The 25637-nt window shown below is 48.1% G+C and overlaps 11 protein-coding genes across 11 annotated transcripts; 4 read left to right on the top strand and 7 right to left on the bottom strand.

The window, feature by feature from the left end:
* Nucleotides 1-2033: 2033 nt before the first annotated feature.
* Nucleotides 2034-3023, top strand: N7471_005601 (uncharacterized protein; the record flags this gene model as incomplete). The annotated part of the gene is made up of 1 exon (XM_057278320.1): nucleotides 2034-3023. The coding sequence occupies one exon, from the start codon at nucleotides 2034-2036 to the stop codon at nucleotides 3021-3023; it is 990 nt and encodes a 329-aa protein (XP_057137930.1).
* A 420-nt stretch (nucleotides 3024-3443) lies between these two features.
* Nucleotides 3444-5011, bottom strand: N7471_005602 (translation initiation factor eIF-2B gamma subunit family protein; the record flags this gene model as incomplete). Its single annotated transcript, XM_057278321.1, has 2 exons — nucleotides 3444-4771; nucleotides 4840-5011. The coding sequence occupies 2 exons, from the start codon at nucleotides 5009-5011 to the stop codon at nucleotides 3444-3446; spliced, it is 1500 nt and encodes a 499-aa protein (XP_057137931.1).
* Nucleotides 5012-5410: 399 nt separating this feature from the next.
* Nucleotides 5411-6023, top strand: N7471_005603 (acyl-CoA thioesterase; the record flags this gene model as incomplete). Its single annotated transcript, XM_057278322.1, has 2 exons — nucleotides 5411-5490; nucleotides 5555-6023. The coding sequence occupies 2 exons, from the start codon at nucleotides 5411-5413 to the stop codon at nucleotides 6021-6023; spliced, it is 549 nt and encodes a 182-aa protein (XP_057137932.1).
* A 537-nt stretch (nucleotides 6024-6560) lies between these two features.
* Nucleotides 6561-7085, bottom strand: N7471_005604 (uncharacterized protein; the record flags this gene model as incomplete). The annotated part of the gene is made up of 1 exon (XM_057278323.1): nucleotides 6561-7085. The coding sequence occupies one exon, from the start codon at nucleotides 7083-7085 to the stop codon at nucleotides 6561-6563; it is 525 nt and encodes a 174-aa protein (XP_057137933.1).
* Nucleotides 7086-9519: 2434 nt separating this feature from the next.
* N7471_005605 (uncharacterized protein) lies at nucleotides 9520-9819 on the bottom strand (the record flags this gene model as incomplete). The annotated part of the gene is made up of 1 exon (XM_057278324.1): nucleotides 9520-9819. The coding sequence occupies one exon, from the start codon at nucleotides 9817-9819 to the stop codon at nucleotides 9520-9522; it is 300 nt and encodes a 99-aa protein (XP_057137934.1).
* Nucleotides 9820-10461: 642 nt separating this feature from the next.
* N7471_005606 (alpha/beta fold hydrolase) lies at nucleotides 10462-11262 on the top strand (the record flags this gene model as incomplete). Its single annotated transcript, XM_057278325.1, has 1 exon — nucleotides 10462-11262. One exon carries the CDS (start codon nucleotides 10462-10464, stop codon nucleotides 11260-11262), a length of 801 nt encoding a protein of 266 aa, XP_057137935.1.
* A 438-nt stretch (nucleotides 11263-11700) lies between these two features.
* Nucleotides 11701-13331, bottom strand: N7471_005607 (Major facilitator superfamily domain general substrate transporter; the record flags this gene model as incomplete). Its single annotated transcript, XM_057278326.1, has 2 exons — nucleotides 11701-13199; nucleotides 13262-13331. 2 exons carry the CDS (start codon nucleotides 13329-13331, stop codon nucleotides 11701-11703), a joined length of 1569 nt encoding a protein of 522 aa, XP_057137936.1.
* A 924-nt stretch (nucleotides 13332-14255) lies between these two features.
* N7471_005608 (Dihydroxy-acid/6-phosphogluconate dehydratase) lies at nucleotides 14256-14525 on the bottom strand (the record flags this gene model as incomplete). The annotated part of the gene is made up of 1 exon (XM_057278327.1): nucleotides 14256-14525. The coding sequence occupies one exon, from the start codon at nucleotides 14523-14525 to the stop codon at nucleotides 14256-14258; it is 270 nt and encodes an 89-aa protein (XP_057137937.1).
* Nucleotides 14526-15233: 708 nt separating this feature from the next.
* N7471_005609 (putative DnaJ domain protein (Mas5)) lies at nucleotides 15234-16714 on the bottom strand (the record flags this gene model as incomplete). Its single annotated transcript, XM_057278328.1, has 4 exons — nucleotides 15234-15789; nucleotides 15847-16496; nucleotides 16557-16615; nucleotides 16678-16714. 4 exons carry the CDS (start codon nucleotides 16712-16714, stop codon nucleotides 15234-15236), a joined length of 1302 nt encoding a protein of 433 aa, XP_057137938.1.
* A 289-nt stretch (nucleotides 16715-17003) lies between these two features.
* Nucleotides 17004-19133, top strand: N7471_005610 (glutamate--tRNA ligase MSE1; the record flags this gene model as incomplete). The annotated part of the gene is made up of 7 exons (XM_057278329.1): nucleotides 17004-17252; nucleotides 17300-17372; nucleotides 17432-17469; nucleotides 17528-17944; nucleotides 18007-18264; nucleotides 18323-18489; nucleotides 18560-19133. 7 exons carry the CDS (start codon nucleotides 17004-17006, stop codon nucleotides 19131-19133), a joined length of 1776 nt encoding a protein of 591 aa, XP_057137939.1.
* A 288-nt stretch (nucleotides 19134-19421) lies between these two features.
* On the bottom strand, nucleotides 19422-24832 carry N7471_005611 (uncharacterized protein; the record flags this gene model as incomplete). The annotated part of the gene is made up of 16 exons (XM_057278330.1): nucleotides 19422-19662; nucleotides 19714-20112; nucleotides 20163-20729; nucleotides 20808-20949; nucleotides 21020-21135; nucleotides 21189-21260; nucleotides 21322-21445; nucleotides 21505-21855; nucleotides 21919-22081; nucleotides 22162-22712; nucleotides 22778-23008; nucleotides 23080-23313; nucleotides 23376-23658; nucleotides 23740-24489; nucleotides 24549-24679; nucleotides 24742-24832. The coding sequence occupies 16 exons, from the start codon at nucleotides 24830-24832 to the stop codon at nucleotides 19422-19424; spliced, it is 4446 nt and encodes a 1481-aa protein (XP_057137940.1).
* Between the last annotated feature and the right edge of the window lie 805 nt (nucleotides 24833-25637).

A 25637-nucleotide genomic window follows, 5' to 3' on the forward strand; every position in this document is an offset into this window, starting at 1 on the left:
TCGCCTCCCACCCATTGGGTAAAGCCTTTTTACGGGCACACCTGTCCGCTTCTGGCTGAACCCTGCCGAACACCAGGGCCAATCTCATTGGCAACCTTTATTGCTCCCATCTGCAATTAGGCGCTGTGCGAGGTGCTCCTGTGTTGATCCCAGGGCCACATCTTTTGAACCTACGGCAACTTTCTCAATACCCTATTTGCACACTATCTCACCATCATAGACAGCTTTGGTGTGACGCCCGAGAATTCAAAGCTCTGGTGCACATATTTTTTTCTGAATGACCACTGTATCTTAATGTCTCAAAAGCGATGCCAAAAATTTTGAATATCATTCAGCTATTTTTTTTACTCTGCTCTTCAGACACCCTTCCAGGATTATACCTAATAGTTGATGGCTCTAGACCCGGACTCAACATACATACAAGTGGAGACTCATACCACAGGGCAAAATATTTCTAGCTCGCACCAGTAGACTAATGTTGATAGAACGTATAGAATCCCATTTTCTCTCTTCCCATCTTCGCATTCTTCAATACTCTCCACTTCTCTACTCGCATACACATACAATCCACTACCACAGCTTAGGAAAACATAAATTTTTACTGCTATCTTCATATTAACTGTACTAGAAAAGCATTGGAACTTGAATGACCCGTTGAAATGCCTCTAGTATAGTACTCTGTATTGAAACACCTGCCTAATTGGGACCTGTCGCATGTATGATACACAGTAGCCTTTTTCTTTTCTTAGCTCTTTATGTGGGCTTGGACTGCGAGAAAATAAACTTGTGTTTGTACTTTTGTCGTACTCGTATTCTCGCACTGCCATTCCAGTGGGTCCGTGGCGCAACAAACAACAGCACTTCAATGTTTCAGTCCCTTCAATGTTGTATCCCACCTGGGCAGTATCACCTTAGTCTGCGTGAAATGCCGCGCATAAGTGCTAGCAACTTCGGGATACTTGTAAAAAGCTCGGGGACGCCCGGAATTCCAACATCATCAAATAGTGTCAGACCAAGAAACAGAACAGAATATAGCTCCCTCTGGGCCATAAATAGAGACTGTGGCTTTTGTTGTGGTCTAGTGGTAAGATACGCTATATTTTCCCACGAATAGAAACTATATTGCCTAAACTCCCTGCATCTTTAATCCTAACGGGGCCCTACTAAATATATTTTGAAACAAAGGGCTCTAATAGAGAATATAGCGCTGACGGAATATGTGATGGAAAACAGGTGTCGTCTTCCTGATTGGCTAAGCCTTTTTCCTAATTAGGTAACTAAATTCTTACACCTGGGCAAGTCTTCCTCAGCTTTTTACAAGTCTCACCGAGTTGGAACCCGTACACACAATAATTGCAAGCTAGTATTTACCAAGATTCACACCATATTACTGGGTTAAAAACTAGCTATGACAAAATATCGCCTGGTTTATAAAGCCGATTTCGATCAATCTATGCCCCTCGGATGTGGATAGCTTTGTCTAGCTGGGTGGCTTGCAAAACGGTCTTACATACTAATTAACTTAGACGCTTCTTATATTGCTGCCTTATGCTGGTGGTCAGCATGAATCTACTGGAAAGGGGATTCCTTACATTGCTGCCTTAATGCTGATGGTCTTGCATGAATCTACTGAAAGAAGACTACTTATATTGAAGATTGGCCTTACGATACTCTCAAAATAAAAAAACAATCTTTGCATCGTTCGAAAGCGCAAGAGAGTCACTACTCAGATTGCTTGATGCGCCTCAATCTTTTCTTCCATTCCTTTTCCAAACTACAATATGGAGATGATCTATTCAGTCGATATGGCATCCATTGATAAAAGCCCTGCCTTGTTGGTTGGATTCCTCCAATCCTTCTTGCGTGATTCGATTTTTCCTTCCCTATTATCTTTATTCTATCTCTTTTGCACAGGCTCTTTGTTCTTTGATATGATCCATTATATGCTGCATCGAAGCAACAAATCGTCTCATCCTCTTCTCCGATGTCTCGCACGTATTCACCGTTTCCATCACCTCTATTTTACTCGGCATATGAAGTTCGACGACAAATATCTCTGGCAAAATCTGGTTCAAGCGCTGCCGCTTGAGTTAGGGCTTCAAATCTTTGGGACCGCACTAGGATATGTCTTTGCTACTTCGGTGACTCCTATTGGCCATGTCTGGATAACACAAAGTCACCTGTGGTCTATGATTGGCATTCAAATATTCAAAACAACTTTTGTTATGCTCGCAAGTGGCCGGGACTCGAATCATTTGGTATACAAAACCGCCCCCAAAGATCCTAACTGGATATTTGCTGGCCCAGAGTACCACGCCCTCCATCATGTTTACCCAGATCGTTATATTGGTTCATTCATCAAACTATTCGACTGGGTATGGGGTACTGCGTACTCCTTTCGAGGGAAACGCTTCGTGATCACGGGTGGAAGCGGAGCCTTTGGCCAAGCTATTGTGGCAGAGCTTGAACAAGAAGGAGTACAGAGCATCCGCTGTTTGAAGTTCGGTGTTGATTGGGACCATCAGCACTTTGAAAAGGCTACCGCAGCACTTTCTGCGTGTGACGTCCTCATCCTAGCCCACGGCACCAAAGGCCAAGATACAGTGGAATCGAATTGCAATTCAGCAGTCCAACTGGTGCGACTATTTAAACAGAACAGATCTTTCAACGAAACCAATCCGACACTCCCAGAAGTGTGGTACGTTGGTAGTGAACTTGAGTTACTTCCATCCTTTGGAAATGAACAGCTACAACGTTACTCCGAGTCAAAACGGCTCTTTCTCCCACATGCTCGTTCTTTCTTTGACAACCCTGATATACTTTACCGCCATATTGTCCCGTCCTCTTTTCGGTTACCCATGGGGCCAGTTATACTCCCAGCAGGCTGGGCAGCTAGGTGTGCAATGTGCTGGATCCGGAGAGGTGCCCGATATATCCCTGTTACTTATACGGGAATTGCATATTTGAACTACTTCAAGTTTATGCATTGGGTTCCCTACGCGCAGGATACAGATAAAGTGTGAGTAAGCAATCAAATCACACAAAAGCTATTGTTGTTCTATATATTTGTTATTAAATATTTTTAATGTTTGCGTTTCAGCCCGTCTATAGCAATCTATCATCATGCATCCATGCATTTCTTTTTTTTATCTGAAGCGGTCTTGGTAGTGATAAGTAGAACTCTAACCTAAAAAGCGGATTGTTGTGTCGGACATCCTAAATTTCAGCATGCGACTTCACAGAGGGGTTTTACAAGTCTCGGGGGAAGCGTGAGACTTATCCTGCTGCACTTAATACTAGCTGGTACACTTTTCACAGATCATCTATTCCATCGTATTTCCCCCTTTGTCTTACGCAAATTCTTCTTGTTTGCAGCCACTTGTCTGCTATCCTAGCTATGTATTATACTTGGTATGATGACTAGGATAAAAAAAATAGACATTCTAGCAACTATTCGCAAACATGCCAGAGTTGTCCATATCCTCCTCCTCGAGATCTTCAAAAAGTGGCATAAACTTCTCGTTCTTAGCCTCAGTTTGTTCAGGAACAACATTACCCTCCTGAACCTCACAATACTTAAGCACCGAGTCATTGCCAATATAACTACGGCTCCCAACTACACATCCAGTTAGCACACACCTTTCTCCAATCACAACGTTATCAAGAATGACGCATCCCGTGATTCGAGCACCGCTGCAGATTTTAGAGTTTGGGCCAATACACGATTCCTTTATAACAGAATGTCTCTCGACAATCACATTGGATCCAAGGACACAGTCGGTCTTCGAAATAAAACAGTTCGAAGTCACACATTCAGGGGAGGCAATCTTTCGGTCGTGAGCGAACGGGGGTTGAGTGGCTGTATGGCCGACCTCTTCAATGGATTCTAGTTTGGCTAAACGAAGGGAGGTAGATAGGAGAAGGCCAGGATTGTCAACACGTCGGATAAGTGGCGTAGATCCTGTATGCAAATATGCCAGCAGAGGTGGTACTTCCGGGATGTCGTTCCGTGGTGGTTGGTGGGTGATAGTGCTCAATTCCCGGTAGTCGTTCTCTTCATGGCTTTCTTTTTGCTGGCTCAAACAAGGATCCATTCCTAGCTTTTCATGCAGTCCCCGCTGCCATACAGATTTGGCCCAGAGTCCAATGAGATCTTCGCTAATGGACACTAGTCTTTCCTGACGGCGTGCAAGATCCCTAACCCAGTAGGGGAAAATGTAGAGGTGTGCGTCGCGGTAGCCAGCCAACATCTTGGCTTGTGTGGTTTGTCGTTTCGCAAAGGAACGACGAAGAAGGAAACCTTTATCACGTTCCAGGTTTTCTTTCACGGTATTCATCCCCATAGACATGAGCAATTTTGATAGCCCGTGACTTGATCTTGCAGGTATCTCGGCCTGCCGAAGTGGTTCAACAGCTATCAGATCCAAAGCCTCGTCCTTTACGGCATCTTCCGCACGATAATACACACAAAGACCGCCTCGGCGGTGCCTTTCTCCCTCGGCCATTACGCTCTGACCTTGAGACGCCATCCATATCTGTAGCAAATATGTGCCCTCGATTTCACAGACGAGATCGCAAGGCAGGAGGAAAAAATCGGATTCTATGCAAGATTGCACCTCGGGAAGGCGAAGCAACTGTGCTGTTGCCATTGCTGCTTGAAGGTCTTGAGGGGCGATGACTTTTGGCACAGGAAGCGATTTCAGATAAGGGTCTTGCTGTAAGGCAGATTTGATATGAGCAAGGGCAGAGGGAGGTGTGATCAGTGTGACATCTGAAACAATTAGTAAACCCTCGTAATGACCCAAACGCAATTTGAGGACCGAATGGTCTCCAACTTACCACTGATATTTGATATCGTGCAGAACTTTAGCGGGTAATATATCATCGGTCTGTTAGCGATTAGGGCAAGACATTTCGGGGTCTTCTCTTGATCGAGAAGAGTCCCAAATGATGTCCCAGGGCCGCATAGAATCAGAGCTTGAAGCCCAGCTTTAGGCAGAGGAACCCCCATCGTCTTGTTGATGAACTATAGCGCGATTCCTCAACACTTGTATGGTAAGAAGGCTGCTGAGAAGATAATCAATTGAATGATGAACACCGTTCTAAAATAAGACTACATATCCCCGGTCTTTATACAGATGGGGACACTGCTAAATATATACGACGAAAGCCTCGATGTGTATTTACTTCTTTGTTGTTGGAGGTGGATCAGATGAAAGAGAAGTGGATCAAAGAAGCCCTACCTAGAGGGCCCTGGGCCGCCCCCATGAAAGTTACATAATCACCGATATGCCGAGGTCCGCGCGGAGAACTTTGGGACATTCTTGTTATATCAAGCTTGGAAGCGTAAACAAATCTATTGTAGAACCACGCTTGAACCAAATCCGACCATCCCATCGGAAAAAAGAAAATGGCCACCCCAGAGTCCGTAGCCAAGAGGCAACGCAAGCGCAGCGACTATGGCTTCCACCAAGTACACCAGACCCGATGGTCAGTACCAGGACCTCACGAGCGCTCACCAACCATACACCGACACTAACATCCACACCCATAGGTTCGACAACGACATGTACGCACACCTAAACAACGCAGTATACACGCACCTGTTCGACACAATCGCGAACACGTACTTAATCCAACACTGCGGCATGGACCCCTTCAGCGTGAACAACCCAACCCCAGCGCCGACACACGGGCAGCCCTCCAATTTCCCCTCCCCATCGAACCTAGCAGCTGGTGCCGACCAAATAGGTCTGATTGTGTCGACACACGCCGATTTCTTCGCGTCGGTGCGCTTCCCGGATCTGCTGGAGGTCGGGCTGCGTGTTAATAGGCTCAGCAAGTCTAGCGTTACCTGGGAAGTGGGTATTTTCCGTAAGGATGAGGAGGATGTTAAGATGGTTGGGACTTATACCCATGTTTTTGTGTTGAGGGAGACTATGCGGGTTGGGAAAACGGGGATGGAAGAGCGGACTAGGCAGGGCTTGGAGAAGTTGCTTGTGAGATCTGAGGCGAAATTGTGAAGGGGATAGAATGTGAATGTTGGGCGCTAGGCTAGGCTTGTACATAGTTTTCTATCGGAATATAGGTAGCCCCTTACATTCCAAGGCGGTCGTATAATTTTCGCGTGATTCTTGAGGGATTCTAGACTTGAGATTGATCAAATGATCACTGTAGGAATTCAAGAGAAATAAGCGAGATCCATGGATATAGCTCAGCAAAACGCCCTATCTTTATTGGTATGGTATTGATCGCCTTGGGAATGTGAAACGCCGATGTGAAGAAAAGACAAAAACGTGCGCCGTGTAGATCAAGTAGATCATCAAAACCCCTGAATCATTAAAAGTCTAATCTAACCTGAGATCTATGAGACAAAAAGAAAATCGAAAACATATCCATCGCCTTGACATAAAAACCGAAGCCAAAACTTTTGTGGGTTATCATAAGAATAAAACAGACACGCTAAATCGCTTCGCAATATCGAAAAAGCGCCAACAGAATAGGTATACATGTATGATGGAATTTCCAATCATTATTAGAAGGATTGTCATCTGACAACCTCAGGAGTTGTGATTTGAGGAGGTGAGGTGCTCAGTCAAATTTACCAGCGATGATACTGCTGCAACGGGACACGTTGGCACTGGTGGGAGGCGAGGCACCGCGGTGCATGGTGTATCCATCTTCATCGAGCCACCACTTGGGGTAAGGGCCAGGAATGAAGCTTCCCTGGGCGTCCCAGCCAGCGACCCAGTGAATGCCGTCGTCGAGGAGGAAAAAGCGCAGCTTTTCCGGACGGCCCCCCTATGCAGTGGGGCATCGAACCAGCGGCAGCGTTCTTCCAGTTCGGATTCAAACATGTAACGGTGGAGGATGCGGCAATAGACCAGCGCAGCAGGGAATTTTTCATCGTTTTCGCACCCATCCCGATGGACGAGGTGCCATCCGCGACCCGGGAGGAACTTGTATGTTCCCGGGACGGGGGATTCCCAGTGTTGTTCTTTGAGATTGCTGTCGCGATCGCCCTTCTGGAACCAGTAGGTAGGGCAGAAGATGGCGCGCGCACAGAGGAAGAGGTTGGGGGCCATGATTGAGGATTGTATCAAGATCAAAAGGGTATGTGCAAGGATAACTCCACGAAAATCGGGGGAGAAGTCCAAGTTGATATAGAAACAGCACTGGAGTGCAAAGAATCTGAAGGGCTAGAGCGGGCTATAAGTCGACAGCCATGGCGCAAAATAATAAAATATCAATCGGTCAAAATCCAAGTTGAGATAGGAATTTGACGGGTCTTCGTTCATGAAAGCTCGGTGAATGACCCCTGAGAACTTTTCGGGAGACAAAGAATGTGGAACGGCAAGCACACTTGGCACGGGGTTGTAATCTGAGGCAAGGACTGGTTGGGAATGTCCAATTCAAACAGCACTGGCCAGACAGCAAGGTGTGTTTGTTATCGATGCGGTGAGTAGGGGTTGTCGTGTTTTCAGTCGGGAAAAGGGGCTCGTGATAAGCTTGCAGTTTTGAACCTCCGAAGGTACAGCTTCTTGATAACGGAAAATGAGGATGGTGGGAGGGAGGCGAATAGGGAGAGGTGAAAAGAGCTTGGGCTTGCAGCAATCGGCAACACGCAGTAGCACGCACATGCACGGCCGGCCGGTGTTAGAGCTCAATAAGAGCGTGTGCTATAGATAGGGCATTTGACTGGAGGAATGTCGCCATGGTGATTTGAGGAAGATATATATAAAACGTAGAAATCGAGAATGTGTGTTTGGATATATTTGGCGGTCAGATGGTGGAACAAGGAAAAAGTTAATCGACCCGCTCTTTACGCCTTTTGGCCCAGCAGGTTAAGCCACAACTGGCAGTGGCTCTAGACCTCGGGACTTTCCCGTACTTGCCCGCCGCCTTGGAGTGGCTGAAATGGCTAAAAATGTGGATTATCTTACCGCTGACCTGAGAGATTTTCACGTGGACCCTGCCGAGCCTTGGCAGTCCCATCGTTTGGCTTGCGTTTTTTTCTTCTCCCCTTATTGTCCCTTTTAGGGCTGATCCCTTTCCCTTTCAGCGTCATGGCTTCCCCAACCGCAGTCGACGGGCTCCGCGGGAACTTTCTGACTCTTCTGACTCAACATTATAAAGCTCAATAAAGCCTCGACCACTTGGCACACATTCCCGGCGGGAAATTTCTAGGCTACAGAATTCTTCGTGGCGCAGTTGTTCTCGGGGTTCAGCCCTATGCTATGTTTCTCGGCATTATCCTAGCTTGCAAGGCTGGCCGAGTTTTATTCTAGCCTGGTCTATTTGAAGCTGATGGTCTAAGTAGTTTGTCATTCCTCATCGAAGTGTTATTTTTTACGACTTTGGATTTTCTGTGATATATTAACCTCGCTATGACCAGCATAGCTGATATATGGTGTGATGACTGCATGCCGCACGTTTACAATCCATCACTATCCAGGCTTAAAATATCCCTGTCCATGCGTAATCCCAACCCCGACTTGACGTACCAACAAACCAGAAATCATTGCTTTGCCACCTGGTCCAGAGCCTCGCAGCTACAGGCGATCGCCAAGCAAATCCTTGCCAAATTTGCAATATGACATGACGCACGGCGTTTTTGATAATAGAAACCATTTAGTAATAATTGGAGGGAAAAAACGAGTGTTTCACAAAATTAGTCCGGTGCTAACCCATTGGTGCAAGATAATGTGACACCAATTTCTTTGATATCCGAACCTTAATGCTTTTTTGTTTTCATGCCCTCGAGCCCCCTTGAGTCATTGGCCTTCTTTCAAACTGCCCGGGGTAGATTTGTTTTATCTCATTCACTTGATTCGCCTATATGGCTGCCGTCAGACCTTTTCGCTATCCTTACACGGGCCAAGCTTACACGGAGCTCGTCAAGTTACGTACATAGTCAACTGAGCTTCATTGGTGACCTACCGTGTAGGCCGATACGATATAGCATTAAGCCTATGTGCCCCTTTGGACAGTGTTCCAACCGGAAACTCTAGATCAAGTACGGAGTATAAAGAGGGATTCTAGAACACCACGACACTAGGGCAATAAGGGATTCTTAGCCGACAGAAATCACTAGGACGTATCTAAATAGAATCAACCAGTCTTCTGGCTTACTCTGTATTACTTTTGCGGCCAACTCTACATATACAACTTAGAGCTGTAGGTGTTGTAATGAGTACACAGAGGACACTAATACGTACCGGATTTAAACGAGATGACGCGAGAAAATATGCCATTTGGAGATTCCCGCTCGACTAATCTCATACTTGGACGTGAAGTTGATCCAAGGGGGAAAGGCGATGGGGATAGACGATCTGTGAAAAGTTTACCAGCTGGTATTGAGTGCAGCAGAATAAGTCTCACGCTTCCCCCTCGACTTAAAAAGCCCCCTCGGTGAAGTAGCATGCTGGAATTTAGGATGTCCGACACAACAATCCGGTTTTTAGGTTATAGTTCCACATATCACTGGCAGACCCGAGCAGCCCGGAGATAGCGATCGCTTTAGGTGAATGTGCTCATCATCCCGTATGGGTAATTTGACAAACTTTCCGCGGATCGAAGGTTGACGGTGTATCTTCGAGCCTCGATGAGCCGGCGGGCGAGTATACACAAGACCGCCCAGGCAAAGAGCGCAATCACGGCGTAGACGAGGATGAGGAACAGAACATGTGGCACGCGCCGGAGGGTGTTGGAGGGGATTCGGTCTGTCTCGGTCTTCTCTTCACTTGACAATCTCTCCCTGTCCCTCATTAAGGACTGAGCAGATGGGGAGTCATCTTTCGGATCTGATCCTCCTGTCATGACTCGATGTTGGCCCTCGAAAATTGCTTAAAGAGAGAAGACATATGGTCGTCTGGGACGAGAAGCATTCTTTATGTCGATGCTTGTGGCTAAAGGCCATAAGTAGTCAACTCATTATGCTTGAACTATGGAGACTTGCCCCACACAGGCGACCGTTAGCGCCCCCGAAACTCGGCCTCCTGAGCCTATACAAAGTACACCACATTTGGCCAATCTTAGTAATTCCAGGTCCTGCGATTTTATTCTGCTCAAAATGGCCCGTATAGGATTCGCTGGAGTGCTTTGGGAAACTAGACCGGCGTGGAGTCTAGCGGGCGATGACCGTTTTTTTAATATAGGGGGACGTATATATATCTTGTCTCTCATCTAACTTAATGAGGAAAAACATGCAAGCCGGCAGCTATTAATGTCATTACTGGCTTTGTGCTGGCTTCAAATTGGCATAGTTGGCGAGGTGAATCTACTCCTAGGTACATAGGGGCTATGTCCCGAGGTCTATGACTCTTCTGAGTACGTCGCGGCAAAATGTCATTTCGCCGAACCGTTGCAAGTCCATCAGAACTTTTTCCCGAGATCACAGATCGAATATAAAAACCAACCCCAATGTAAAAAGTATTGAAATTTGAACCCATTCATTTCATCATGTCTCTCACCTTCGAAAATATCCCCCTCACAGTGGAAGGGGTCAGCCTCAATCTATCAACGATCCATAAACTCAACTCAAAACCACCAATTCTCTTCCTCCACGGCTTCGGCTCCAGCAAAGAAGATCTCGCCGATGTGACCATCCAACCATCTTTAAAGCACCATGGCTTCATTGCCTACGACGCCCCCGGCTGCGGCCACTCAGCAAGCAACAACCTATCCGCAACAGACATTCCGTTCCTTGTGGCGACTGCCGAAACTTTGCTCGCGCACTTCAAAATAGACAAATTCCATCTGATGGGCCACTCAATGGGCGGGTTGACAGCCCTCATACTCGCAAACCAGAATCCAGACCGTGTCCTCAGCTTTGTGAATATCAAAGGCAATCTCGCACCAGAGGATTGCTTCCTCAGCCGCCAGATCTTCATGTTCCCAGCTGATGACGATGATGCATTCATGGATGCATTTATTGAGCGCACGCGCACATCGGGCTCGTTTGCCAATGCGATGTATGCTAGTACCCTACACGCCCGGGTCCGGGCTGGTGCGGTTCGGCCTATTTTTGAGTCTATGGTGCAGTTGACTGATCATGGGGACTTGATGGATAAGTTTTTGGCATTGCCGTGTCCGCGCATGTTCATGTTCGGGGAGGAAATGCGTGGCTTGTCGTATCTGCCGTTGTTGGAGAAGGAGGGTGTTGAATTGGCCGATATTGTGGGCGCTGGGCATTTCCCTATGTATTCCAATCCCATAGAGATGTATCGCCGCATTTCGGGGTTTTTGGATCGGGGCGCATAGTGGAATTTATACCATAAATAGAATTAGAGGTAAACATAAAGATAGACATAGATGCCGAGAGAGATTTGCTCCTGAATACTTCATCGTTTGTGAGAAGCTTTTTTGGCCTCAGGCCAGAAAAGCTGTACATAATTTAGGAAAGAACGATCAAGTGCTATCACTCCGAATGCCACCTGGGTATTGACGGATATTTACATAAAAGAATCATCAACTCGTTAACTTTGACTCGGCTCAACTCACCTCCGAGTGCGGCATTTGAACAGTGGCCTGCAGCATGTGCTCCAGGCACATTGCATTGCACGATGTGGCAAAGTTCATTCACAAAGCCATTGTGACCTAGATACATAGTAACTTCGATCAAAATGACTAGCTAAGGCTTATATACAGATTTGAAACCGAGCTCCAGAAAGCGTATCGCCAACATATTCCAAAATCTCTTTATCTGGTCGCACGATCCTCAGTTTCAACACCCTGCACTTCCTTATGATCTGAGGTAACAGCGCCATCAAATGAAAGCTTCGTTTCGTCTGAAGTTTCAATATCACGTAATCTGCCAAAGGCATGGAACTTCTCGAAGAGGACGTCCATCTCCTCGAGAGAGCGACCCTTGGTTTCCCTAACCACGAGGAAAACCCAGAAAGCCATGGCAAAGCAGAAGCAACCAAACATGATGAAGGTTTGCCAGCCAAGGTTACCGATTGCCGCGGGAGTGACATAAGTCACTACAAAGTTGAAGAGCCATTGTGTTGCCGATCCGCAACCAACACCGTACGCACGAAGGCGAGTTGGGAAAATTTCAGAAATGTAAACCCATGGAATCGGTCCCCACGATGCAGAGTAGCCAATGACGTAGAGGTAAATCATGACAATCATAGCGAGGGATGCAGACGAAATACCACCGTTACCGCTAGGGTCCGGAGGATAGGACACCAGAACACCACCCAGGATGAACATCATTGTGCACATCCAAATGGCTCCAGCAATAAGAGACCACCGCCGACCAACCTTGTCGATACCAATGATGAGGAAGATTCCGGTGGTCACTACCTTGACGATACCATAGATACCGGTTGTGAACAGACTCGTGTTGCCTCCGGCCACTCCAACGGTCTGGAACAGCTGGGGGGCATAGTATCCGATACTGTTGGTGCCGGTCCACTGCTGCCAGAACATCATCAAGAAACAGTTGACAAAGCGAATGCGGTTGCCAGGTAGGAATGGTTCTCGCCAAGTAAGTCCCTGGGTTGATTCAACTTCGTGTTCAACGGCCGCTTTGATTTCCGCCATCTCAGTTTGGACCGCAGGGCTCGTAGTTGGCTCGGAGCGCATATATGCAAGAGCTTCAAGAGCTTCCTCAAAGCGATTTTCTTTGGCTAACCAACGAGGAGATTCGGTCAAAAAGAACAAGCCGATCATCATAAGACCACCGGGCACAAGCTGGAATCCAATAGGGATGCGCCACTGTTTGGTTGTGGGGGCGACGGTTTCTGCCACACCATAGCAAAGCCAGTATGCAACGGTGACACCAATAACGAGGAATTCCTGGAAGAGACCAGCAATACGGCCACGAATCGCCGGTGGGCAGTTCTCGGACACGAAGACTGGAGTGATAGCTGACATGCCTCCGATTCCGAAACCTGCAATCACCCGTCCACCGTACATATATGATAGCGCGCCGGTAGCGGCGGTTTGGACAGCAGAGCCGATAAGGAAGAACATCAGAAATCCCATGATGGAATAGCGACGGCCAAACTTCTCGTTGACGAAGGAGGCGCAGATAGCGCCGAAGAAACATCCGGCAGTGAGAAGTGAAACGACATTCGATGAGACTTTAGCATTTTTGGCATCTGAGAAACCAGAACTTCCACTTTGAAGTCCAAAATCAGCCTTGAAACTTGGAAGTTCCAGCACACTTCCCATCACACCTGTGTCATATCCTTTTCGGGAAATTTATTAGCATAAGGCGTTTGATAGCCAATGAGAGAGAGATTTATCTTACCGAATAGGAATGAACCCGTATACGCCACCGTGGCGAGCACGTAGACGCGACTATTCTTGAACATACCCATTTTGCAGTTCAGGCTCCCAGAGTATGAAGTTAGGGAGAAAGGTTTCGGGGCAAGAAGAACTAGGTATATAAGGCCCTAGAATGATAGAGCACAGACACCCCGCGGCCTCCGCATACCCAAGTAATGTATCTTCATAATTTCAATTCTGGGGAATCAGAAGGGGGTAAAGCGTACCCCAGATTCATCGTACCATGGGGTTCAATTGCCGACATGTGGAGTATCGTGGAGAAATGAACATTGCTGTTTGGCCCATCCAGCTGCATCCACCTCCATCCACCTGCATGAAAATGTCAATGGAGAAATTATATCCACGGATAAATAAGGTTACATCCATTCCCGCTAGACGAAAGGAGGAAAGTATGGCGGAGCCCCGGCGAAGTAGCTCGGCAAAAGGCCTGGACTGTCTATGATAGCCGGCGAAATTGGTTATTCGCATTCGCCGACACGCTTGATTGACATTCTCTTCTTTCCTCTCACTTTCTTCCAACGGTTCACCTCCAAAGCAAGCACAGTATTCCTTCATGCTTCTTTGTGGTGGCTAACCTTAGTAGGGACTGGACTTGAAGTGCCAATCCTTGGCATCACCTGCCAAGCCTCCGGGGGTCGCCCTCCCATGAAGCCGGTCAATTGCCGATACCATCCCACACGGGCACCGACACGGCTATATACTGAAATGTGAAATCATTGGCTCGGACTCGGATGGCTCGTACGGCTCGGATTACCGGCATTACGCTGTTCATTATCCCGCATTTAGCGTGGTTGATTTCCCCACATAACCGGTTTGAACCTCAATGGTTATGCCGGGGTTCCCAGCGCTGCGCAACACGCTGATACTTAACAATGTTTAACAGCATCACGCAGAACCATACACTCATTCAACTGATTGGTCTTGCACCGGAAGATATCTTGCCACGGCGTTTAACATTAAGGCACAGAGAACCCACCTCGAGCCTTAAGACCCTCATAACAACGCTGGAGTTCCTCATCTCCAATCAAAATATTAACATGACGCCTATTCAAATGCACTCGTAACCGATCACCGCCACGAAGAAGCGCCAGGTTTCCACCAGCTGCTGCTGCTTCAGGGCTTGCATTCAGGATAGAAGGTGAGCCAGGCGTACCGGACCAGCGGCCGTCATCGATGCAGGCATGCAAGGTAATTCCCTGCCGCAATAGCCGTGCTGGGGGGTGCATGTGGCCACGTCTGCGGCGACCGGGTAGCCCAGGGGACCTACGCCGCGCATAACCAGGATACTTCTATCGTCGGTTGGTGCCGCGGGTCGTCGAAACGGCTGTGCTAATCCTCGATTTGACCGAAGGCTAAGGAGTACACGACACCTTCTAATGCGTTGAGGCCGTTTGGATTCTCGAGGAATCTGCGCCGGAACGCCAGTGATATCATGCATGTCTTCATGATCGCTGAGTTGAAGAGAGTGCCTTTCAGATGCACGAATCCGGCTCCTTCATCATCGGCTTGGTATACGCTTGGATAATCTGCCGGTTCCAGGTGTGCTTGTCACGCAGGTTTTGCTCCACGTATTTTCCGTTACAGGTTAATGCATCTGGGCGTAGTTTTCCGGCGTCTAGTAACTCTGCCATGATAGCAGGGAGTCCGGCATCCCGGCCCCAGATTCTTTTCCCAGATTTGTGGCCTTGGGATAAGTTGAATATCTCTATTCATCCGAGGGACATTAGTACAAAGAAAACAGAGTAAACATGAATATACAATGTCCACCCGCTATCCACACTAATCCACTCATTCTATGAGTGCAATCGGTTTCATATGCCCTACGTCGATGTACATTAGTCTGCAATGTGTTTTCCTTGGAATCAAGAGGGTTGTTCTATTCACAAGTCCCCTATTAATACAGAGCCCCAGACGCCATCTATGCAAGAAGAATTCTACTGAGTTGCGCACTGCGCCGGTTCCTCGTCGTCTTCGTCGTCTTCCCATCCTGATGCGTCATGGCCATCCTGAGCACCGAATTCTTCCATCTGACCCTTGGGGTCGTATTCAACTTCATCCACGGTGTCGGTCTTAATAGGAGGGCTGGGTTTGGGCAGGATTTCCTTGAGCTTCTCCAACATCTCTGGAGTGGGCTTCCACTTGCTATCGGGGAACTTGACGTCAACAACCAAGTACAGGTCACCACGGGCATCGGTACGCTTCATGGGCATTCCCTCTCCGGGAACCTTGAGGACCTGTCCGGGTGAGAGGATAGCGCCGGCGGTCAGGGGGTGATTAAGCTCAATGCCACGGCCATCGAGGTGCTTGATCACGACGCGGGAGAAACCAGTCAAGGATTCAGCAAGAGTGACATCAATAATTGCGCGGAGATCCGAGCCGGCCCGTGTAAACACAGGGTGTTCTTCCTCGACGATTTTGAAAACAATGTCGCCGGGCTCTTGATCGGGCACCTGGTCGGCCTCGCCTTCCAACACAATCCTGTCTCCTTCCCTAGAGCACAGTAAGTATGTGATTCCGTTAGATAATAGAAAAAAAATGCCTTCTTACCTCGCGCCTCGGGGGATGTAGATCTCCAGGATCTTCTTCGCCTCCGTCGTTCTCGTGCCCTTGCACTTCTTACACTTATCCTTCGGGGCGAAGTATGAGCCCTCTCCGTTACATGTGGTACAGATAACCGTCTGCTGGGTCACGAACTGGCCCATGCGCTGCAAGACCTCCTTGTGGCCATGGCCACCGCAAGTCGAGCACTTTTTGGCAGTGGCCTTTTCCTTGCCACCCTTGCCCTTGCAGTGTCCGCAAATGATGTTCTTGACACTGGAAAACCTAACGGTCTTGCCCTTGTACAGATCCTCCAGGCTGACTTCGTAATCTTGCTCTTCGCTGGGGCTCTTGCGCGGTTTGTTGGGGCGACCACCGGGCATTCCTCCCATTCCTCCCATACCAGGCATCCCGCCCATACCCCCCATACCGCCCATGCCACCACCGAACATCTGCGCCAGCAAGTCATCGAGGTCAGGTTGTCCTGCCATACCGGGCTCACCCGAGCCGTTGAAGGCAGACATGCCGTGTGTGTCGTAGAGGTGTCGCTTGTCATCATCGTAGAGAATATCGTAGGCCTCCTGCACAGCCTTGAACCGGATTGAGGCTTCCTCGCGCTCGGCTTCGGGGACTTTGTCAGGGTGGTTGGTCAAAGCCGCCTATTGGAAATCCGACTGTCAGTATCAGTGGAATACGGAGACGATCGGGATTCGTCTTGCCTTGCGGTATGCCTTGCGGATGTCATCTTTGGTTGAGTTCTGATGGACCTCTAGGACCTCTGTATGAATGAATAACTGATCAATATGGTATTTCTTTATAGTTGATCCGCGCAAAACATACCGTAGAGGTCAACTCCAGCCTTAGCCACTGAGAACATTGTTAGTAGAGTCAAAGAAAACACGACTTTCCAACGTACTTATCAGTGATTAGTTTGTATAAAATACGATCGGACTTTTCTTCAGTAGAAAGAGGCCGTCAACTTGAGCCCAACAGCAAAAAAGAGAGGTTGGTGAACGAGAAGTGAGAGCGGGAGTTGTTTGATCCAAAGAAGTTGAGAAATTTTGTTCGGGAGCTCCGCGCCGCGACTCCGCAACTCCAGCAACTCCGCAACATCTCAAAGAGATCGGCCCTTCCTTTCTTTCGTTAAACACTTGGACTGTTTCGCAATGAGAAGTCCTCAAGGGCTATTTGCCAGGCGATCTTGGATCATTCAACGGAAAGCCTTTTCCTCTTCTCCTGCTGCTCAAGCACCTAATTCAAAGAACAAACTGCCGAATGGCCCTGCGCGCACGCGTTTTGCGCCCTCTCCCACCGGATATCTTCATCTAGGCTCCCTACGGACAGCACTCTTCAACTATTTGCTGGCAAAACGCACCGGTGGTCAATTCCTTTTGCGCATTGAGGATACGGACCAGGTTCGTGGGTTGCGCTCCATTGCATGGACTACGACTGATTATGGTAGAAACGGACGATTCCTGGGGCAGAACAGCGACTTTACGATGATCTACAATGGGCAGGATTAAATTGGGATGAAGGTCGGTTTGAAATATATACAAATATTGAGGACAATTGCTGACTCTCGCCTTGCTGACAGGTCCCGTCGTTGGTGGTCCTTATGGACCTTATAGACAAGTGAGACATCACTCCTTTGTCGCAAAGCAAATAATTCCTAACTCTCGTTCCCGCGCAGTCCGAACGAACAGCTTTATATCAGTCCCACGCCAATGACCTTATCTCCAATGGCCATGCATACCGATGCTTCTGCTCCGCAGAACGATTGGATTCGATCGCCCGTCACCGCAGCCAGGCAGGACTGGCGCCTGGCTATGACCGGAAATGCGGCGATGTATCTACCGAGGAATCAGAAGATCGAGCAGCCAAGGGGGAGGCACACATTATTCGATTAAAAGTGGAGGAATACCCCATGTTCAATGATCTGGTTTACGGCAAATCTGGTCAGAATCGACCGAACAACTCGAAGCTGGATTTCATCGACCGTGTATACAACGACCCAGTTCTTATCAAATCGGATGGACACCCCACATACCACTTGGCAAATGTCGTGGATGATCATTGTATGAAGATCACTCATGTTATCCGCGGAACGGTGAGTTTACTTACTATATTTGTGGCTATCAAGTCACAAGATGCTGAACTAACGTCTATCAGGAATGGATGCCATCTACACCTATGCACATGGCGCTATATAATGCTTTCCAGTGGACGCCACCAAGCTTTGCTCATGTCCCTTTGCTCGTCGACAAGAGTGGGCAAAAGCTCAGCAAACGCAACGCAGATATCGACCTCTCGTCATTCAAGGATCAGCAAGGGATCTTCCCGTCCACCTTGGTGAACTTTGCTTCGCTCCTAGGCTGGTCCCATTCCGAGAAGTCTGATGTGTTAAGTCTAAAGGAACTAGAACAGATCGTATGTTCCTCCCAGTCTCACGAGAACACCGTAATTGCACTACTAACAATGTCATCAGTTCAATCTGAAAATCACTCGGGGCAACACTGTCGTCTCCTTTGAAAAACTCCAGTTCCTCCAGAAGGCACATGTCCAACGTTTGGCCAAAACCGGTGGCCCCGAGTTCGACGAGATGGTGAAGAAGGTGACATCGGTGGTGGAAGAAAGCCAACCTCTTGACAAACTGTAAGTCGACCATCAGGTGTAAAGAACTCACATGTGGATTACATCGTACCCAATGACTGACACCTAGCAGCGCCACGATCCTCAAAGGTCGCGCTCTCTCCGAATACATCGCGCCCCTCATCCGCGCAGATGTCAACAACTACACAAATGCAAAGGACTTCGCCCAGCGTAACTCCATCTTCTTTACTCCGAAACTCAACAGAGCTCCTTACAAGCCGGCCTCACCACAGTCCTCCCCAGAAGTCCCAATCCAAGCCCTGCACACCGCAGCCGCCGCTTTAACCCTCGTCCCACCGGCAGCCTGGAACATCGACACGCACCGCGACAACATTAACAGCTACGATGGCTCGGAAAGCGTAGTCCCCTCCGCGTCTGAGTCAGAGACACCCGTTGGCTCCAATAACGCAGCCAAAATATTCAAGAAGGAGCTGTATCATTACCTCCGCTGGGCACTGTCGGCTTCTGCGCCGGGGCCTGGTATCTCAGAGACTATGGTAGTTCTCGGGAGAGATGAGACACTTCGCCGAGTGCAGGACGCCAAGGCGTTGACGCAGTCCCTTGTTCCTTCTGCTGGCCAGAGAGTTCCTAAGGGAAGTTTGCCTGAAGATCAGAGTTGGATGGGGACTCTTGCGACTAGCCGGTAATGTAGAATAAGGAGATCGAGTGACTGTACTATAACTGTATCTGATATAACCCAATCCCAATATGTATTTGCTAAAGATAAGATATTAACATTTACATTCAATCACTTGCTTGGCAGGCTGTCCGTTTTTAGTTGCGGCAAATGACTCCATGATGAGTAGCTGCCCTGTTCTACAATTCGTCTCTACCATGAAGTTACTGATTGGCTGATATACAAAGAAAAAGTAACTATGCGTATTGCGGTTTAAAAGCCAGAAGTCTTTGTGTACAGCTTGATGAAACCCGATCAATCAAAGGTTCTGTTTACTTTCTGTTGACTGCTCCAGATGGTGCAGGCTTGAGAACACGCCTTCTTTGTTCGCCAGCAATTCCGAGGGGTGACCCTCTTCTATGACCCGACCACTATCCAGAACAACAACTCGGTCAAAGTCGAGCATTGTATGAACTCTATGCGCAACCATAATGATAGTGCAGTTCTGGAACTCCTGGCGAATGACTTTCTGGACCTTGGCATCTGTCTCTGCATCCAGGCTGATTGTAAATGGTTAGCATTACTCGCATAGTCGCAAAGAAATCACATACCTGCTTGTCGGCTCATCTAGTATCAGAATATTACTCTTCTTGAGAAGCGCCCTTGCTAGGCAGAATAACTGTTTTTGGCCCTCAGACATAGTGGTATCAGTCAGTATCGCATCTAGCAACGCCCCGCTGTTGACGCCGCTGTTCGTCGCAGACACAAGAGCTTTCCAGATTTCGACACATTTGAGAGCTACGATGATATCGACATCGCTAGCAATGCCTAAAGGATCGACGTTTTGCCGAATGGTACCTGGGAAAAGGAAGGCTTCTTGACTGAGAGAGCTGATCCGGTGCCGAATTAATGCCCGAGGAACAGTTGATATGTCTATTCCGTCAATAAGGATCTGGCCAGAAACCACCTCGTTGAGACGGAGTAGTGATAGAGCCAGGGTGCTCTTGCCGCTATGAGAGAGTCAGCCTGTCCTCACCTCTACTAGAGTGTCTTTGCTCACCTTCCGGTCCTACCACACAGTCCAACTTTCTCCCCAGCACGAATATCTAGACCAATACTGCGTAACACGAGCTCTGCGTTCTCAGACTCATACGCAATGTCTGCACCAACGAATGAGATATCACCCCTACTTGGCCATTCTGTGTCTGGCAGCTGCTCATAGGCTGCATCTTGTTCCTCACTTGGGGTATCTTCCGAGAACTCCTTGATCCTGGCAATCGCACCCAAAGAAGTTTCCAGGAGAGTCCAGTTCTGAATCAGTTCTGAGAGTGAATCTCCCAGATTCATCATCCCAATCAGCGCAATACCTAACAGACCGGGGCTCACATGTCCGCGCAGAGCTACAGCAGCCCCGATAAGAATGACAGTCATGCCGGCCACCATAAGCTTTAGCACCAGACCGAGCCATTGCTGAATACACAGCAGGAGATAGAAGGGCCTTTGGGCTCTATCAAGTAAGTACAGCATTTTGGACGTGGAAGCGGTAGTCCATGAAAAGGCACGGATAGTAACGATACCGGCGAGCGATTCAATGAAATGGGTGTAAAGGGGGCTTTTGAGCTCGATCCTGGGGGTGTGTCAGTTTGCTGAACTGCGCAAAAGCATTTTGGTCAAATTAAAGCATTGTTGGCACAGACAAACGTACTCTAGCAGCCGTAACTGGCGAGATGTGCGCAGGTAAAAGCGCTGGACTAGCACTAGCATCCCAACTACGAAAGGCAGGGCTACAGCCAGATAGGGCAATGAAGCTACGGCAATTGCGGCTTGCGAAAGCGCCCCAACGATTTCTGAATGGCGCTTAAGTCAGATAAACATGTAGAATAATCCAAGGGCATGTATAATGAATGCAGCACTTACGGAATCCTGTGGAGATGAAACCTCGAGGGAGGATCATGTCCACTAGCCTCATGTCTTGGCTGAAACGGGTGATGAGAGAGCCTGTGTCTACATGAGATAGGAAGGACAAAGGGGCACTAGATATGTTAGCTATCTGGTATTTCTATTGGTGAAGAATTGGAAATCTCACCTCATGCAAGTTTGCAGTACGGTAGCATGGACATTTTTCGACGCGGCCGGTACAATGACGACCCAGGTCCAACTTATAGATGGAAACCAATCAGCATGGAAATCTAAACGGAAAGGTAGAAAGCTTCACTTACTATACCGCAAGAACCATTGAAGTAGCTTCGATGAAGGACAATGCCCCATACATTCCAAGCCAGTAACTCAATCTCGTGCTTGAAGAGCTGTCGGGGCTAGAGGACCACATCTCAATCCAAGCACCTATGCAAAAATGAGCATCATGAGACATTGATTGTTAGTGGAGGGGAATTTTGACATACTGCGCAGTCCACCAATACCACCATTCACCACCAGTAAGAAAATCAGGACAAAGACTCGGAACCAGCCCATGGCAGAGAAATAGTACTTGTAAACAGCAATATCAGTCGTCTGTCGGCGTTCATCGGTAGAAGCCGGGGTGGACGTGCGGCTTGGTATGACTTCAAGAGTCTCTGGAATCCCGATTGTATTGTCATTCTGCATCTCTTCTTTCTCAATACGTCCTGGTTGGATACCTAGCCGGTCAACATATCCTCCGGTGTTATCGAGAAGCTGAGAGAAGCTGCCTTGCTCCAAAATATTGCCATTTTCTCCAAGTACGACTATAAAGTCGGCCTGTGGTAGGTATTGGACTGCTGAGAGTCAGTATACACCATGAGTGACAAGATGAAGATATTGAGGGTTAGGGAGCGCACCATTGTGAGTCGTGAGGAATACAGTACAGCCCAGTTGACGCAGCAGTCCAGACGGGCCAAAGACATTGTTGAATACCAGCCGAGAGGTTGCATTGTCAAGAGCACTCAAAGTATCATCGAAGCATGCAATGCGCTTGCGAGCATAGACAGCTCGCGCTATAGCCTATAACAAAATCAGTTCACAAACCTGTTGCTATTATTTCCAGGCCGGATCGCCCTTATAGAGGGAAACATTGCACTTACAATTCTTTGCTTTTGCCCTCCACTAAGTTTAGAGCCTTTGCTACCAACGGACGTCTCATCACCCGCTGGCATCTTCTTAAGATCGGAATCTAGCGCACATGCGATCACCACGGTCGAATACCAATCAGCGTCAAACGCAGCGGATGCATTCTCCCCAATGATATTTTCCCGGATCGTCGTATTCGTTAGCCATGGAGTTTGCTCACAAAAGGCCAGATCTGGGTACTTGATGAAAGCTTCGCCATCGAGAACGGACGTCTCATTTGCGAGGCCTTTGAGGAACGTTGACTTTCCGCTTCCCACAGGACCGACAATCGCAACTAGTGTACCCAAGGGCGAGGGGCTTAGATTGAGTGTGATACCAGCACTATCTAGCGGAGAGCTATTCCAGCCAAACCGGGCATTTTGTAGGGAGATCAGCACGTCAGACTGATTCTCTGCCGAGGAAACTCCCCTAGTCCCGAGCCAAGGATAGTCAGAAAGCTCGATTTCGGTAGAATTAGTAGGTGACGCAGGATTGACTGCTTCTGATTGAAGCAGTTTCCTTCTTTCTGTGCGTAAATGAGGTTAATTTGCTGTACATCTTGCTCGGTAGGGTACATATCAGAGTGCTCACCAACAATATTTGGACGTCTCAAGAAGTCTTGGACTCGATAAAGACATCCTATTGATGCGAATGTGTCTGGAACTGCCAACAACAGATGAATGAGTGGAGTGATCAGCAGATTTATCAGCGAAAGGGCCGTGGTGGCTTGTGAGACAGAAAGACCATCAGACCCCTGCACCTTCGCAACCACAGCATAGGTCGCGAAGGTGGCAAACTGCGCAATAATTCTTGGAAGGTTTACTGAAAGGGTTTGTTAGTCTGATCCCGATGTGTTCAATCGAATTTTTTTGGGGAGTTGCAAGTCTACGTACTCATGCAGACACGGACGGTTTGGACTCGGCGGAACTTCTTGGATATCTCAAGCTCATCAATCCGTAAGCCTTCAATGGATCTCTTTATAATCTCTGTTAGTCCTAGAAACTTCACGTTTTTTATTGAGCCGAGAACGTGGCTGGTGAAATTGATGCGCTTCTCTGTAGCTTGTAGCCATGTCTTCTGCCGAATGGACACAGCATTGCCCATAGCAAAAGAAGCAGCGGTAAAAGCTAGCCAATTCTATTAATATCTTGTGGTCATCACTTCTCATGCGAAGAGTCAGAGAACATACCTGTTACAATCAAAATGGGTGTGATACAGACAACACCGATCTGAGTCTGAAGAATCCAAGCGGCCAGTCCCAGCTGTATGATGCTAGCCCAGGATTCGCACACTGTAGAGTGAAAGTACTCCGCAAGCATTTCAACGTCAGCACCCATAAGGGACATGGCACTAGACTCATCGGTGCTCCCCAGTGGCAGCTCCATCATGTGCTGGTAGACAAGAGCCATAAGGCCACCGCGGACCATGGTTGTAGCACGAAATCCCAGGTGCTGATAAGATGCCGTGGTGACCTAAAGTACAAATGTCAATTCATCAATGATCATCACCGGGGCCGGTAGAGTCCAATAATTGTTTAAAGATATAAGACTTACAGCAACCCCAATAAAGACAATTGCGGTAGCTCCTATCAATCCATAGCCAATATTCAACGAAGACTCGGTCTGCTCGAGGTATGTGACAGTCTTGCCAACTAGGAATGGCTGCGCTATGCTAAAACCGATCAGGGCGAGTCGAGGGAGAGCAATAGCAGCAATATCCCAGCGAAGGCAATTAACGACAGCCAGCAGCAACGCATGCTTACGACTCTGGTCACACAGCGCCCATGACTTTGAAAATCGATCAGATAAATCACGAGACGACAGTTTCTCGTGGATGTTAGGTAGCGTATCGCCAGTGAGCAGCAACGTGTGTCCTTTTCTCAGCAACTCGTTGAGCCAGGCAAACAAACCCCGACTAAAGAGCCCACTTGTACTCTCAATAGACTGTGTCTTTTCGGCCGTCAACAACAATTTGCGTTTTTCAACATTTGCCAGCACCAGGAGGAGCAACTTAGTAACTAGACACGCGGTAAGGCAGGCCGGATATGCTCTACCATATGGTAACAGCCAGGCGGTACGCACTCGCGCAATGTCTAAAAGCACCGTAATAGACAGATATGCAGAGACAAGGAACGAGGGACGAACAGCCCGGGTGTGCTCCAAATGAAGCAGAACAACAATGAAAACTGCCACTATAAGGCTGAGGGTATCACCCGCAACTGACACATACTGTGCGGGGTAGTGTTGCGACGCACTAAATACAAGCAGAGCGACTTGGATTCCTGCTAATACTGTCGTGATGGCCTGTATAGAGCGTTATTTAGACGTTTCAGCCCGGACCATTGACGAATAGCAAGACTCACCAGTGTCGCCAAATGAGTCAATGAAGATTTTACTTTCAAAGACTCTCTAGACAGCTGAAACAGACGAATTGGTAGCAGCAGGAGAAAACAGGCTGCTGGAGTAATGCTGAATATCCATGCTTCGAATAGAACTTGCTTGCAATGTCAGTATATGTGGAGACTGCCCAGATGCCCAGACATCGGAGATCTGCACCTGTAAAGTCGAACCCCCCACGACAACCATGTTGACTGACCACAGGCCCAAAGAGGCTGTCGCAGGTGTCCCCGACCACAGTCGACGCCATTGCACCTCACGCAGATTTGAGCTTCTGTGGTTCTCCGTGTGGAACAACGTTGGGTGAAATGGAATTTAAGGGATGAAATTGAGCCCCCAAAAAGGGCAGGGGCTTGTTTGATGGTAGCCTGATAACGAACACCGTTAACTCCGTACGGAGTCCGTTCAACTGAGCGGGGATGTTATGTCTCTTGCCTTGTTGTTCAGGCAATCCAAGTCATACCGCAGTCCAGTGGACGGGTAGCCCTAAATAAGTCGAGTGTCTCGGCTGAAGATGTATTTATTTATCGGTGATATTTCTTGAATTGAACAAAGGATCAGGAGATAAAATTACCAACACTATATCAAAACACTGTACTTCGCTGACAAATACATAGAAAAACGGTGAAAACCAAGGACAAAATCCGACTCCCAAAACCGGAGATCGAACAGGGAATAAAGCCATAAGCACCAAGCCAGGGAAAACAATAAGTGACAGAGAAACGAAGAAAAGATAACACCATGCCAAGGAGACCAGAAAAAAAGAGAAGATTAAACCCAGTGGGAATTGAAACAGCGAGGGTGTCAGTCGGGAAAGGCGTGAATGACAGGAATCCTCAGAAGGCTGCAGCCTGACACAGTCAGGCGCAGGGTTGAGCTCAATAACATCCGCAGATGAAGGAGAGCTGAGCAAGATTGACATGATAAACTCGTAATTTTGAACAGGAAGAGAAGTTGAAGTCGGCCCCTCGGAATTTAGCGTTTGTGGAGAGAGAAGAAAACTGCCCAAAAGGAATCTAAGGGAGCTCAGTCGTGAAAGGGAAGCCAAGGTTTGT

Source organism: Penicillium samsonianum, assembly GCF_028829775.1.
Source record: "Penicillium samsonianum strain IBT 33392 chromosome Unknown utg000003l_segment0_segment0, whole genome shotgun sequence".
NCBI lineage: Eukaryota > Fungi > Ascomycota > Eurotiomycetes > Eurotiales > Aspergillaceae > Penicillium > Penicillium samsonianum.